Source organism: Trichomonas vaginalis, chromosome II (genome assembly GCF_026262505.1).
Source record: "Trichomonas vaginalis G3 chromosome II, whole genome shotgun sequence".
In the NCBI taxonomy this organism is placed as follows: domain Eukaryota; phylum Parabasalia; order Trichomonadida; family Trichomonadidae; genus Trichomonas; species Trichomonas vaginalis.
The window spans coordinates 18,244,454-18,257,731 of NC_067204.1; the positions used below are offsets into that span (position 1 = coordinate 18,244,454).

At 38.2% G+C, this 13,278-nt stretch overlaps 6 protein-coding genes across 6 annotated transcripts, besides 1 other annotated feature; 3 read left to right on the top strand and 3 right to left on the bottom strand.

The window, feature by feature from the left end:
• Positions 1 to 2,944: part of a mobile genetic element that runs on past the window's edge.
• Positions 2,945 to 3,394: 450 nt separating this feature from the next.
• Positions 3,395 to 4,243, top strand: TVAGG3_0565400 (uncharacterized protein; the record flags this gene model as incomplete). The annotated part of the gene is made up of 1 exon (XM_001581792.1): positions 3,395 to 4,243. The coding sequence occupies one exon, from the start codon at positions 3,395 to 3,397 to the stop codon at positions 4,241 to 4,243; it is 849 nt and encodes a 282-aa protein (XP_001581842.1).
• Positions 4,244 to 4,247: 4 nt separating this feature from the next.
• On the bottom strand, positions 4,248 to 4,490 carry TVAGG3_0565410 (serine threonine-protein phosphatase family; the record flags this gene model as incomplete). The annotated part of the gene is made up of 1 exon (XM_001581791.1): positions 4,248 to 4,490. The coding sequence occupies one exon, from the start codon at positions 4,488 to 4,490 to the stop codon at positions 4,248 to 4,250; it is 243 nt and encodes an 80-aa protein (XP_001581841.1).
• Positions 4,491 to 5,011: 521 nt separating this feature from the next.
• TVAGG3_0565420 (phage tail repeat-like family) lies at positions 5,012 to 5,830 on the bottom strand (the record flags this gene model as incomplete). The annotated part of the gene is made up of 1 exon (XM_051238582.1): positions 5,012 to 5,830. One exon carries the CDS (start codon positions 5,828 to 5,830, stop codon positions 5,012 to 5,014), a length of 819 nt encoding a protein of 272 aa, XP_051096406.1.
• Positions 5,831 to 6,226: 396 nt separating this feature from the next.
• On the top strand, positions 6,227 to 10,987 carry TVAGG3_0565430 (sperm-tail PG-rich repeat-containing protein; the record flags this gene model as incomplete). Its single annotated transcript, XM_001581789.2, has 1 exon — positions 6,235 to 10,965. One exon carries the CDS (start codon positions 6,235 to 6,237, stop codon positions 10,963 to 10,965), a length of 4,731 nt encoding a protein of 1,576 aa, XP_001581839.2.
• A 313-nt stretch (positions 10,988 to 11,300) lies between these two features.
• Positions 11,301 to 11,873, top strand: TVAGG3_0565440 (GTPase protein; the record flags this gene model as incomplete). Its single annotated transcript, XM_001581788.1, has 1 exon — positions 11,301 to 11,873. The coding sequence occupies one exon, from the start codon at positions 11,301 to 11,303 to the stop codon at positions 11,871 to 11,873; it is 573 nt and encodes a 190-aa protein (XP_001581838.1).
• Positions 11,874 to 11,960: 87 nt separating this feature from the next.
• On the bottom strand, positions 11,961 to 12,790 carry TVAGG3_0565450 (O(6)-methylguanine-induced apoptosis 2 family; the record flags this gene model as incomplete). Its single annotated transcript, XM_001581787.1, has 1 exon — positions 11,980 to 12,774. The coding sequence occupies one exon, from the start codon at positions 12,772 to 12,774 to the stop codon at positions 11,980 to 11,982; it is 795 nt and encodes a 264-aa protein (XP_001581837.1).
• Positions 12,791 to 13,278: the final 488 nt, after the last annotated feature.

Consider the following 13,278-nt stretch of genomic DNA (forward strand, 5'->3'; position numbering starts at 1 on the left):
CAACTTCTTCGGTCATTTCATCTCAGTAAAAATTTTAGTTTGGTTTGTTTTCAACTGGTTGTTGTTGTTTTTTAAGTCGGTCTAAAACTTCCTGAGGTATAGGAAGAACTTGACAACACGTTGTGTAACTGCTGGAAGCCGACAAATCCATCTTGAACCCATTGTCTCAATGCTGTATTGTTCATTTCATCTTCAGTAAAAAACTTTACATTCCCACGTTTGAGGCGGTTGAGGTTGGTTATTGTTTACCCATTGTTGTGCATGGTTATATCCTCTGTTAAAGAATCTTTCACTTGGTCCATATAGTTCCTGCTTGGTTATATAGTCATTTGCTTTGTTATAATAGTTTCCTGCTTGTCTTCCTACATTGTCCATCCATCCTTGAACTTTTCCTCTTGTTTCAGGATTTGGAATAAGATTTGTTGCATCTCGTGCTACATCCAACCTTTCTGTACAGTTTGTATAATAGGTTGTGCTTTCTCTTTAAGTATACCTAATGTACTCAAAATCTTCCTTCCAACTCCAAATACACCTCTGGCTATTGTCCCACTGCGGCAAAAATCTGGATGCAACTCCTGCTAATGCGCCAAATAAAACCCATTTCTTATAGGATAAAAAATGACGAATCCAAACAAGGACCCCTATGTTTCTAAAGCGACAAAGAAAGCACTCATGATAAAAATCTTAGTTCAACACCAAATGCTTGGTTTATGGATATCTTGGAAAACATTCCGAGAGTTAGAAAGATGGACCACCATACTGGCTAATATTTGTCGTCAAAACACAAGATACTGTGAAGCCATACCATTATGGTCCAAAAATATTTTAGATGTGAAAACTGCTTTGACAATATTCGTTGACAAATACCATCCAACAAAACTGACATCTGACTGTGAAAGTTCTTTCAAATCAGATGATGTAAAAAACTATCTGCGTTCAAAAAATGTAAACCAAATTTCATTGTCGACCAAAACCATTCTGCTCTTGGTGTCATTGACGGTTGTATAAAAAATGTTAAGAGACTTAAACAACCACAAGGTGGTGAAGCAAATGAAATGTCATATGACGACAAGTATAGACACTTCTCCATGGCAAAGATGAGACAAGTTTTAAATATTTACATAAGCCGTAAAAAAAAAGGTTTGGGAAACCACTCCCCCGAAGAAATGAAAAACAACCTGACTTAGAGAAAGACTATATATTTAATAATTTAGTCAAAAGAGACAAACAAGAAAGAATGCCGGGCTTCAAACTTCAGAAAGGTGACAAAGTAAAAATAGAAATACCTAAAACGCGACCCATATGAAAATACTATTGACTATGACAACAATGGGAACCCGACAGGTACTCACATTCGTGTTCGTAAAAATAGAAGAAAGTATACAAGAGAATATTATGAAGTTTTAGGCAAACATGGCAAAATGTACACACTGCAAGCAGAAGATAAAACGACTATTGTCAGACCTCGTTTCAAAACTTGTCAAAGTTCAAGTGGTATACTTTCAAAAAACAGTTCCTAACAAATATTAAGACAACTCCTGACGAATATGCTAAAGAAGTTGAAAATGACGACTAAGCAATTCTATACCATGCGTAAACTGTCATGTAAGGTGGCATGTATTCTTTACTTTGTCCCGTTGTTTTGCGTATATCCTGAAACGCGATGTGTATGGTTTCCTTCTCCCTGAGTGTCATCCCAGTAACAATTTATAGCAAACTTAACGTTATCTTCAACATCATATCCTTTCCCTTTTGTCATTCCTGACCAATCCCAATATCTATGCTTATGCCAACCCGCTTGAGATGTACTTAAATCTATGTAGTGACTGTGCGCAGGTAAATTTTCACCTGAAATCGTTTTACTTCCACCTGTTTCCTTTGAAGAGTTTGCACAATACAAAAACCTGTCGACTATTTGTTCCCATGCACCAACACCAAACATTACTTGAGGACCTCTTGCATCCATAGATGTATAAATAGAACCTACTGGGTTCATTAAATCAAACATATGAGATATTATAGGATTTGCTCTTTTGAACTTAAAATATAGTGCAACTATTTCAGGTTTCTTCTGGGTTGTGTCAGAATATTTTTATAATATAATCTTATGTTTTCAGGGTGGGTAAAATCTTGACTATAATATTTATTTCTGTCATCTATATAATAATATACTATTCTCGTTTTTCTATTGCATTATATCTTTATATCTATTATAATCTAAATATAATGTTTGCTTTTGTTCATCTGCATGTAGTGTTCCTTCGTCATCTACATAGTCATAATAATATGGTGCTGGAGCTGGGTCAGGCAATGTCATATCTGCCATTTCATAAACTCGGAAATATTTCTTTTGTTCGTCTCCATATAAGTTTAAGTAGCAGTTGTTGTCTAATGGAACTTTAACTTGTGTACCATTATTCTTTATATAGCTTACATACATTTCATTGTTATTTTTCGGAATGAGTTTATACCGTATACCATTTTTTAAGGAATGTACAAACTGCCATCTAAAATATTTATTTTCTTCATTGACAGAAAAGTCACCAACAATAGTTTCAATATTTTTTGTTGTTCCTATCAAACTTTGGTATATTTCATTGACATATGTTTTATCTGCTTTCTTTTCAAGGCTAACGTTTAAGTCTGTTATTTCAGATATAGAATGTGTATGTCCAACGGCACTTTTCCTGTTTAAGGTTTCTTGTAAGTTTGTAATATTTGCAATGGTATGTGTATGTCCAACGGCACTTTTACTGTTTAAGGTTTCTTGTAAGTCTGTTATTTCAGATATAGAATGTGTATGTCCAACGGCACTTTTCCTGTTTAAGGTTTCTTGTAAGTTTGTAATATTTGCAATGGTATGTGTATGTCCAACGGCACTTTTACTGTTTAAGGTTTCTTGTAAGTCTGTTATTTCAGATATAGAATGTGTATGAGTCTTTTTAGAATATTCGTTTTCAGCTCTTGTCACTTCACTTGACATTTTATTGTCAACATATGTTTTGTCTGCTAGTTCAGGATGAGTATGTTCTTTTGTTGCATAAGCATTGTTAGCTCTTTCTTCTTCTTTTGCTATTGCATCGTCTACATATTCTTTGTCAGCTTTGTTGTCAACATCTGCTTTCAAAAGAAGTTCATTTATAGGTTTCTCGTTTAAAGTTCCTTTTGTTGGATTTATACAGACAGTATGGTTCTTATTGTCTTGAAACAGAAACTCATCTGTCATTGGGTTTAATGTCAGTTTTAAGTTTCCTTCTTTCAATGACTCAGATATCTTAGAATAGTTTGAAAAGTTTGTTGTGTTCTTATTTAGAGCTTGCATAATGAGTTGTCGGTTGTGTTGTATTTCTCTCATAGACGCTGTTTCATTTGACATTTTTATTCTAGATAAAATATGCTTCCAATAGAAAAAGAAAATTCAAGAGTTGCTACAACTAAACCATTAGATGAACTTTTTACTAATGTCGGTCAAAAGTTTGAGACAGAGACCGTAAAGCATGAAGGCTATCGTTTTGACTACCCATTAAGATGGCTAAGAGACCCATCTGTCACAAAAGCTATTGGCTTTCGTAGAATGAAGTTCATTTCAGAAGCCATACATGGTTTCCCATTTACGGTCGGTTTTGAAGTTCGATACTATAACAAAGAAAAACGTATGTATGAGAAATTTGAACAGGGAAAACTTTTACAAGTTAGTTTGCTTGTAAACTTAGAAACAACTCTTCAAGCTTTTCAAGAAAAAATAAACGATATCTATATCGAATATGCAAACCAGTATAACATTGACGAGGGAGAGTACCATCTCGATATTATTTATGACAGGAAAAATGCAACTGTTAAAATCAATAAAATAGAAGACCTTGGAGAAAACGTTTATATTTCTACAAAATATAACAACTTGGCATGGTATAGATTTATGAGGATGTTAAATCAGCCTGCAGCATATCCAGTACACCCAGACTTTTATGAAGTCGAAAACCCTAATGGAACATATGAAAATGTTTTCGACCAAGATGCTATTATTGTTCATGCTTCATTTTCTGGCGCCCAAAACTCTTTCTTATGTCTGATGAATGACTTTTACGAAAAACCTACAAAGTTATACGAACCACCAAGTGGAAGTATTTCAGACTTTCAAGTATGGTTTACTACAGATGGAAGAAAAAGAATAATTCCATTATACCACGCGTTTTACTTAGAACTTAGTTTCATATACAACTACTATCGAACGGTAAAAATATAATTTTTTAATACGGTTGAGGTGTTGGATTTGGTTGCCAACTAGACTGTGGTGCAGGTTCAGGCTGTTGTATAACAGGAGCTTGTTCTTCTGGTTCAGGGTCTTTAGGTATAATACCAACAAACTGACCTACCCTTTTACCAATATTTTTGACACCGTTCCAAATTCCTCTTCCTACGGTTTTTATTCCATTCCATATACCTCTTCCAACTCTTCTGAAGAAGTTTCCAATACTACTGAAGAAACCCATTTTACTATATGTAAAAATCTAATGTCCGCCTAGTCTTTTGCGTTTCCTGTTGAGTTCCATAGCATTCTTTAACTGGAGCTCATACATTCTGTTTCTCCTCTGGTAGAAAACATATTCTGGGTCAACTCCTGTGTTCGCGTCATCTGCATAAAGTTGTTTTATATCCCACTTCAGGGTTTGTATAAAACTCTTTCCATCTCATATTTGCATACCATGGTGGCAAACCTAACGCAGCGTCATTTGACATGGCAGTTTGCATTTGTACATCTGTTGGCACTTGACCATAGTTTGCCATTGCAGTTTGTATTCTAACTTCATTTGGAATATTCTCTGGGTTTGGTTGTCCAGGTTGCTGTGCATTCGCTAAGTTCTGTGCGTCCATTTAATATTAGATAAAAATATCTCTTACGAGTACATATACTGAACATTTGCAGGCATTGGTTCATCTTCATATTCTCTGTACTTTTCTGCCACGTCAAATAAATAAATGACACAATGGAAAAAACCTAAAACAAGTAGTCCTATTTCAAACCACATTTACTTACTAATAAAATTTCTTTGTTATGACACTTTCTCCGGTTTATAGGACCTCTCTCATATTCTATCTTGTCATATCTAAACTCATAGTCATGTATGTCCTCTAACCATCTCATAACGGTTTCCAAACCACTTTTATCGGATGTAAAGTAAAAGCATGGATGGTTATGTAAAACGTCTAAAGTTTCTAAAGAGTCTCTCAAAGTCCAGTCTACTTGGTATTGAAAATCCCATGTGTTATAGAACGGCGGGTCCACTATAAAGAAAACATTTTCCTTGTCTTTATATTTTTCATACAACTCTGTCCAATAACATCTCACAAACTCTATACCCTCAATATATTTTTCTATGTCCTCTTTGAAAACATTTGTATAGTTAAGATATAAAACTTTTGACATAAGTGTTTCAATGTCATGAACTCTTATAGAACCACTATATAATAGTCTAGCAGATATACTATCCCAGTCTATATATTCTGCTTTTTTCAAAACTTCTCTCACAATATTTTTGTTATCTAATGGTATACGTTCCATCTTACCTATAGGTATCTTTTCTTTTAACTCTTTCAATATATTGTTTGTGTCTGGTATATGTTTGAGACGGTCCATATAGTTGTCGAAGTCATTGCATATAATCTTTGAGTCTGGGAATATTGTATGGCACAAATGGGATATATAGAAACTTCCACCGAACAAATCTACAAATGTTAGACCATTCGGTAGTTTCTTAAGTTCTCTCAATATAATATCTTTACATTTACTCTTATTTCCAAAGAACGGTAACGGTGGTTTTGTAAAATTCATTTATATATAATAATAAAAATGTTTTCCCTGAAAAGTGACAGAAAAGTGACAAAACATGAAAACATATATAATTTGTGAAAAGCCACACATTATATAATGTTTTCGACCCAGAAGAAGGCTTCTTCCCAGAAGCAATGGAGGAAGAAGAAGAGTCCTCCGAATTCACACCAGAAGACTAACAATTTTCCGAATAAAAACTTCATTTATACTAAACATCTTCAGGGCTAGAGGGCACGAAGTGCCTGGAGGCCCCACTCCCTTTTTTTTTTTTTTTTTTTTTTGATACAAATAAAGCCATCACAATGAAAGGCTCCTCATTACGAAATCTATGTAAAGTGGATTTTTGTCAAAAGTGCTGAAAAATATAAAAAAAATTCTGATACGTTAGTAAATTTCTAAAGAGAATGTCTAATGGGCTGATGGTACGTCTCGTTGGAAATAGGTCGCATAGTCCAGGACCTGCGGCTTATTCCACCAGAAGACGTCCAGGATCAGAATCACCAGCATGGACAATTAAAAATCGATATAAACAAAAAATAGAAGCAATTGATGCAGAATACGTAAATTTAGAATCGACAATAGGCCGAGGACCAAAAATTTCAATGAAAAGTCGTCATGATTCACTACCAAAAATTGATACACCTGGACCTAATTACATACCTAAGAATTTTGGTTCAGAAACAACACCAATACATGTATCTCCACGATATGGTGATAGAAAAACCGAGTCTACACCAGGTCCTGGCCAATATACACCTCGTGATGCTCCTTCTACAGCGAGGGTTTCAATTAGAAATAGAACAAAATTACCAGAATCGAATGTAGATTCACCTGGACCTGCTGGATATTCACCAGATTATAAAGCAACACGCAGATCTTCACGATCACCAACTATAGGCAGACGCGCAAGTGAACCAAAGAAACAAATTACTCCAGGTCCTAGTGATTATCAAATTAGTCGAGATATTACAAATGGGCAAGGAATTTCGATGCATATTCGCCCACGTGAGAGCGGAATCGCTGTAACTCCAGGACCAAGTGATTATGGATCACCAAATAACCCAGCAAATTTTAACTCACCATCATATACAATCGGTCATCGTTATGATCAAAAAACAGATACAAATCAAGCTGGTTTCGTAAATCTTCCAAGTACAGTTGGTCAAGGACCGAAGATTTCCATGTCTTCTCGCCATGAAGCTCGTGATGTTGAAGCAACACCAGGTCCAAACTATGTACCACCTTCCATGGCACAATCAGCAAGAGGAATATCAATTGGATCTCGCTCTCCAGATGGCAAGATTGAAGTTACACCAGGTCCAGGTCAATACAACACATTGAACAAGTCCGGTGTTGATGGTGTCACCCCAATCACGATCAAAGGCCGAACACCACTTCCAGGTGCCGGCACCGATTCTCCAGGTCCAGCAGGCTACAATCCAGACTACGATGCCACTCGTAAATCATCACCAAGTCCAACAATTGGTCGTCGCGGCATTGATCCTAAAGTCGAAGTCACACCAGGTCCAAGTGACTATGCCATCAGCCGCGACATCACGAATGGCCAAGGCATCTCGATGCACATTCGTCCACGCGAAGGCGACATTGCAGTTACACCCGGTCCAAGTGATTATGGCAACCCTAATAATCCATCAAGTTCTAATTCTCCTTCTTATACTATTGGTCATCGTTACGAACAAAAGACCGATACAAATCAAGCCGGTTTTGTTAATCTTCCAAGCACCGTTGGTCAAGGACCAAAGATCTCAATGTCATCACGTCATGAAGCACGTGACGTTGAACCAACACCAGGTCCAAATTATGTTCCTCCGTCTCTTGCTGAGAGCAGCCGTGGAGTAACAATTGGACATCGTTCACCCGATGGCAAGACCGAGATCACTCCAGGTCCAGGCCAATATGACACTCTCAATAAATCCGGTGTTGATGGTGTCACTCCAATCACAATCAAGGGACGTAATTACATGCCAGAAACATCAGTTGATTCACCAGGTCCTGCTGGATACAGTCCCGATTACAACTCTACACGTCGTGGTTCTCCAAGTCCAACTATTGGACGTCGTGGCATTGATCCAAAGATCCCAGTCACTCCAGGTCCAAGTGATTACGAGATTAGCCGTGATATCACAAATGGTGGTCAAGGTATCTCGATGCACATTCGTCCACGCGAAGGCGACATTGCCGTTACACCCGGTCCAAGTGACTATGGAAACCCTAATAATCCAGCTAATTCTAATTCACCATCATTCACTATTGGTCATCGTTACGAACAAAAGACAGACACTAATCAAGCCGGTTTCGTCAATCTTCCAAGTACCGTTGGTCAAGGACCAAAGATTTCGATGTCATCACGTCATGAAGCACGTGATCTTGAACCCACTCCAGGACCAAACTATGTTCCTCCATCACTTGCTGAGAGCAGTCGCGGTGTCACCATTGGATCTCGCTCTCCAGATGGCAAGATTGAAGTTACACCAGGTCCAGGTCAATACAACACATTGAACAAGTCCGGTGTTGATGGTGTCACCCCAATCACGATCAAAGGCCGAACACCACTTCCAGGTGCCGGCACCGATTCTCCAGGTCCAGCAGGCTACAATCCAGACTACGATGCCACTCGTAAATCATCACCAAGTCCAACAATTGGTCGTCGCGGCATTGATCCTAAAGTCGAAGTCACACCAGGTCCAAGTGACTATGCCATCAGCCGCGACATCACGAATGGCCAAGGCATCTCGATGCACATTCGTCCACGCGAAGGCGACATTGCAGTTACACCCGGTCCAAGTGATTATGGCAACCCTAATAATCCATCAAGTTCTAATTCTCCTTCTTATACTATTGGTCATCGTTACGAACAAAAGACCGATACAAATCAAGCCGGTTTTGTTAATCTTCCAAGCACCGTTGGTCAAGGACCAAAGATCTCAATGTCATCACGTCATGAAGCACGTGACGTTGAACCAACACCAGGTCCAAATTATGTTCCTCCATCTCTTGCAGAAAGTTCAAGAGGCATCACTATCGGTAATCGTTCTCCAGACGGTAAGACCGAGATCACACCTGGCCCAGGTCAATATAATACATTGAACAAATCTGGTGTTGATGGAGTTACTCCAATCACAATCAAAGGTCGCAATTACATGCCAGAAACATCAGTTGATTCACCTGGTCCAGCCGGCTACAATCCAGATTATGATGCCACACGCAAATCATCACCAAGTCCAACTATTGGACGTCGTGGCATCGATCCAAAGATCCCAGTCACTCCAGGTCCAAGTGATTACGAGATTAGCCGTGATATCACAAACGGCGGTCAAGGTATCTCGATGCACATTCGTCCTCGTGAAGGCGGCATCGCAGTCACACCAGGTCCTAGTGATTATGGTAATCTAAACAATCCAGCTAATTCTAATTCACCATCATTCACTATTGGTCATCGTTACGAACAAAAGACAGACACCAACCAAGCCGGTTTCGTCAATCTTCCAAGTACCGTTGGTCAAGGACCAAAGATCTCCATGTCATCTCGCCACGAAACACGTGATGCAGAACCAACACCAGGTCCAAACTATGTTCCTCCATCACTTGCCGAGAGTTCAAGAGGCGTTACAATTGGACATCGTTCACCCGACGGTAAGACCGAGATTACTCCCGGTCCAGGCCAATACGACACTCTTAATAAATCCGGTGTTGATGGTGTCACTCCAATCACGATCAAAGGCAGAACTCCACTTCCAGGTGCAGGCACCGATTCCCCAGGTCCCGCCGGATATAATCCAGACTACGCTGCCACACGTAAATCATCACCAAGTCCGACAATCGGCCGCCGCGGCATTGATCCAAAGATCCCAGTCACTCCAGGTCCAAGTGATTATGAGATTAGCCGTGATATCACAAATGGTGGTCAAGGTATCTCGATGCACATTCGTCCACGCGAAGGCGACATTGCCGTTACACCCGGTCCAAGTGACTATGGAAACCCTAATAATCCAGCTAATTCTAATTCACCATCATTCACTATTGGTCATCGTTACGAACAAAAGACAGACACTAATCAAGCCGGTTTCGTCAATCTTCCAAGTACCGTTGGTCAAGGACCAAAGATTTCGATGTCATCACGTCATGAAGCACGTGATCTTGAACCCACTCCAGGACCAAACTATGTTCCTCCATCACTTGCTGAGAGCAGTCGCGGTGTCACCATTGGATCTCGCTCTCCAGATGGCAAGATTGAAGTTACACCAGGTCCAGGTCAATACAACACATTGAACAAGTCCGGTGTTGATGGTGTCACCCCAATCACGATCAAAGGCCGAACACCACTTCCAGGTGCCGGCACCGATTCTCCAGGTCCAGCAGGCTACAATCCAGACTACGATGCCACTCGTAAATCATCACCAAGTCCAACAATTGGTCGTCGCGGCATTGATCCTAAAGTCGAAGTCACACCAGGTCCAAGTGACTATGCCATCAGCCGCGACATCACGAATGGCCAAGGCATCTCGATGCACATTCGTCCACGCGAAGGCGACATTGCAGTTACACCCGGTCCAAGTGATTATGGCAACCCTAATAATCCATCAAGTTCTAATTCTCCTTCTTATACTATTGGTCATCGTTACGAACAAAAGACCGATACAAATCAAGCCGGTTTTGTTAATCTTCCAAGCACCGTTGGTCAAGGACCAAAGATCTCAATGTCATCACGTCATGAAGCACGTGACGCCGAACCCACTCCGGGACCAAACTATGTCCCTCCATCTCTTGGTGGTAAAGGAATTACAATTGGAAATCGTACTCCAGATGGAAAAACAGAAGTTACTCCAGGCCCAGGTCAATATAATACCCTTAATAGTTCCGGAGTTGATGGTGTTGCTCCTATTACAATTAAGGGAAGAAACTACCTTCCAACAACTACATCAGAATCTCCAGGTCCAGCTGCTTATTATTTAATGTACAATCCAAAGCTTGACTCAAAGGGAATTACAATTGGTTTGAAATATCCCGAAAAGAGTCCAGAATCTACTCCTGGCTTTTACGATATTCCATCAACACGTGGAGGTCCAGCCTTCACAATTGGAAATCGTGAAGAATGCGATGTTGCGATTTTGTAAATTATGTTTATTTTTATTATGATTCAAACAAATAGCATTTTTCTATACAAGCTTATTCATTTAATTCGGTGTTACGCTTCTACATTTAATTATTTCATCGGAGTTATTTGATATTATGCAAGATTGTCGATTTTTTATAATTTCAGAGTATATCTATCTATGATCTTCATAAGGTGCAAAATATTTTGCCTCAGAGAATGGATGGAAAATTCACATCGACAAGATGGTCAAAATTTTTGTAAACAAAATAATCTGTTATGTGATACCAACCAAGTTCACATGATCTGATACCAATTTTGACATCTGATGGAAAATTTATAACCATATTTTTCAGAATGATTGAGGATGAACCTACCTACACAGGCGTTTTTGCCGGACATACCAATGTAGGAAAGACTACTCTTGGACAAAGATTAACAGGTGACATCGATATGGTTTCTCCACAGCCAACAATCAACAATGGTAACTTTACAATATTTCTAAGTGAAGATGGCAACAGATTCAAATTGTTTATTCATGATACTGCTGGCCAAGAAAGATACGATTCAATAACTAAGAGTTATTTTCGAGGTGTTCAATTTGCTATTATTGTATTTTCACTTGACGATGAGAAATCATATGAATTATTGGATAAATACTTCGACTATTTAAGTGAAGGCTCTCCTGATGCAAAACCTTTCCTTGTTGGCAACAAACTTGATCTTGTTGACAGCATCTCACGTGTAGTTTCATATGAAGATGCTGAAAATTATGCAAAGCAAAAGGGAGCTAAGTACTTCGAAGTTTCCGCAAAGACTGGAGACGGAATTAGAGAATTCACATCTGAATTAGGAAGAGCCGATTATTTAGCAAACAAACAAGTACAACCCAAGATCGAGAAGAAAGGTAAAGAATCTTGTTGCATGTGAAGATTTTTTTTAAAATATAACTAAAAATGTATTATTTCATATACAATTATTTACAAAAAAAGTATTGAGAAAGAAATCTTAACATAAACAAAATATTATTAAAATATCAATTATATAAAATTGACAAATCTATCTTATCTTCAGGATCTTCTGGTTTAAACTGTTTGAAATAGTCATATATGTACTCTAATGGCTTATCCGGCTTGTCTCTAAGTATCATTTCCATAATTTCGTCCATTACATTACGTAGTTGAATGTTCGAATGTATATAAGATATTGCAGCACTTCTATCCTTAATATTCTTCAAACTAATGCGTACATTTGCTAACATAACGTTATCAGGTTCGTGAATGTAGCTGTTAGGTTTAACATATTGAGCAGGACCTGGCGCCGGTTCTTGCTCTTTAACTTTAGTTGGTAATTTGGAGAATTGGTATCCAGGAATTTTTGGCTTATCAGCGATGTTATATTGGCCTGGGCCTGGGTTCGTATTAGGTTTTTCGGGTTTTCGAGTTGCAATTTGATGACCAACCGGCTTTTTTGTTGGCGTAATATTGTAATCTCCTGGTCCAGGAGTTGGTGTCATTGATAGTGTCTTTGGCATTGGTAGATGTCCGATTCTAGGGCCTTTATTTCCGTATGAGAAGAATTCTGGAGAGTAATAAAAATCTAAAGGATCAACTTTTTCTTCGACTGGGAATCTTTCTACTGAACGTGAAATAGTGGATCTTAGCAATCCTCTAGGAGAGGTTGGTTTGGCTGAGTATGCTCCAGGTCCTGGAGTATCTGGTATGTCAAACAAATTTCCGCGCGGCAATGAATCTTCAAAGAAGATTCCTTGAGATGCACGCAATGAGCTTCTGGCATGTGGTTTGATAATGTATTTTGAATATCCTTTCATGAATAATTGGAATTACTTTGAATTCTGAAATTTCAGGGGGAGAGCCGTGTTTACAATATTTTTTCTATCAAAAATTCTCATACAATTTCTGCGGGAATTTTTTAAAGAATTTACAAGGACCATTAAGTAGAGATAAAATCGATAAAGAAAAAACGATTATGTAAGAATTTGTTTCTACCCCACAATTTTTTTTGTCAAATGTAATTTCTATGCCAATTCAATTGGAAGACAATTTAATTTGAAAAACAGTGTTCATTATAAGCTCGACTTCAAAGTTATAATTTCCTTCCAAGGAAATACTCTGAACGTGTAATATAATCTATATTTTCATTCGCAATAGAATTAAATAAAGCAAATAGCATTTAAACCTTGATAAAATTTAGAAATTCAAATCAAATCATTTGTGTGTACGTCATTATTTTCCGTATTTGTCTCCTCCAAATTTTAGATCAAATCCATAAAGTGAATTTATTGATAGGATTATGAAAATCAATAAGATTCTTC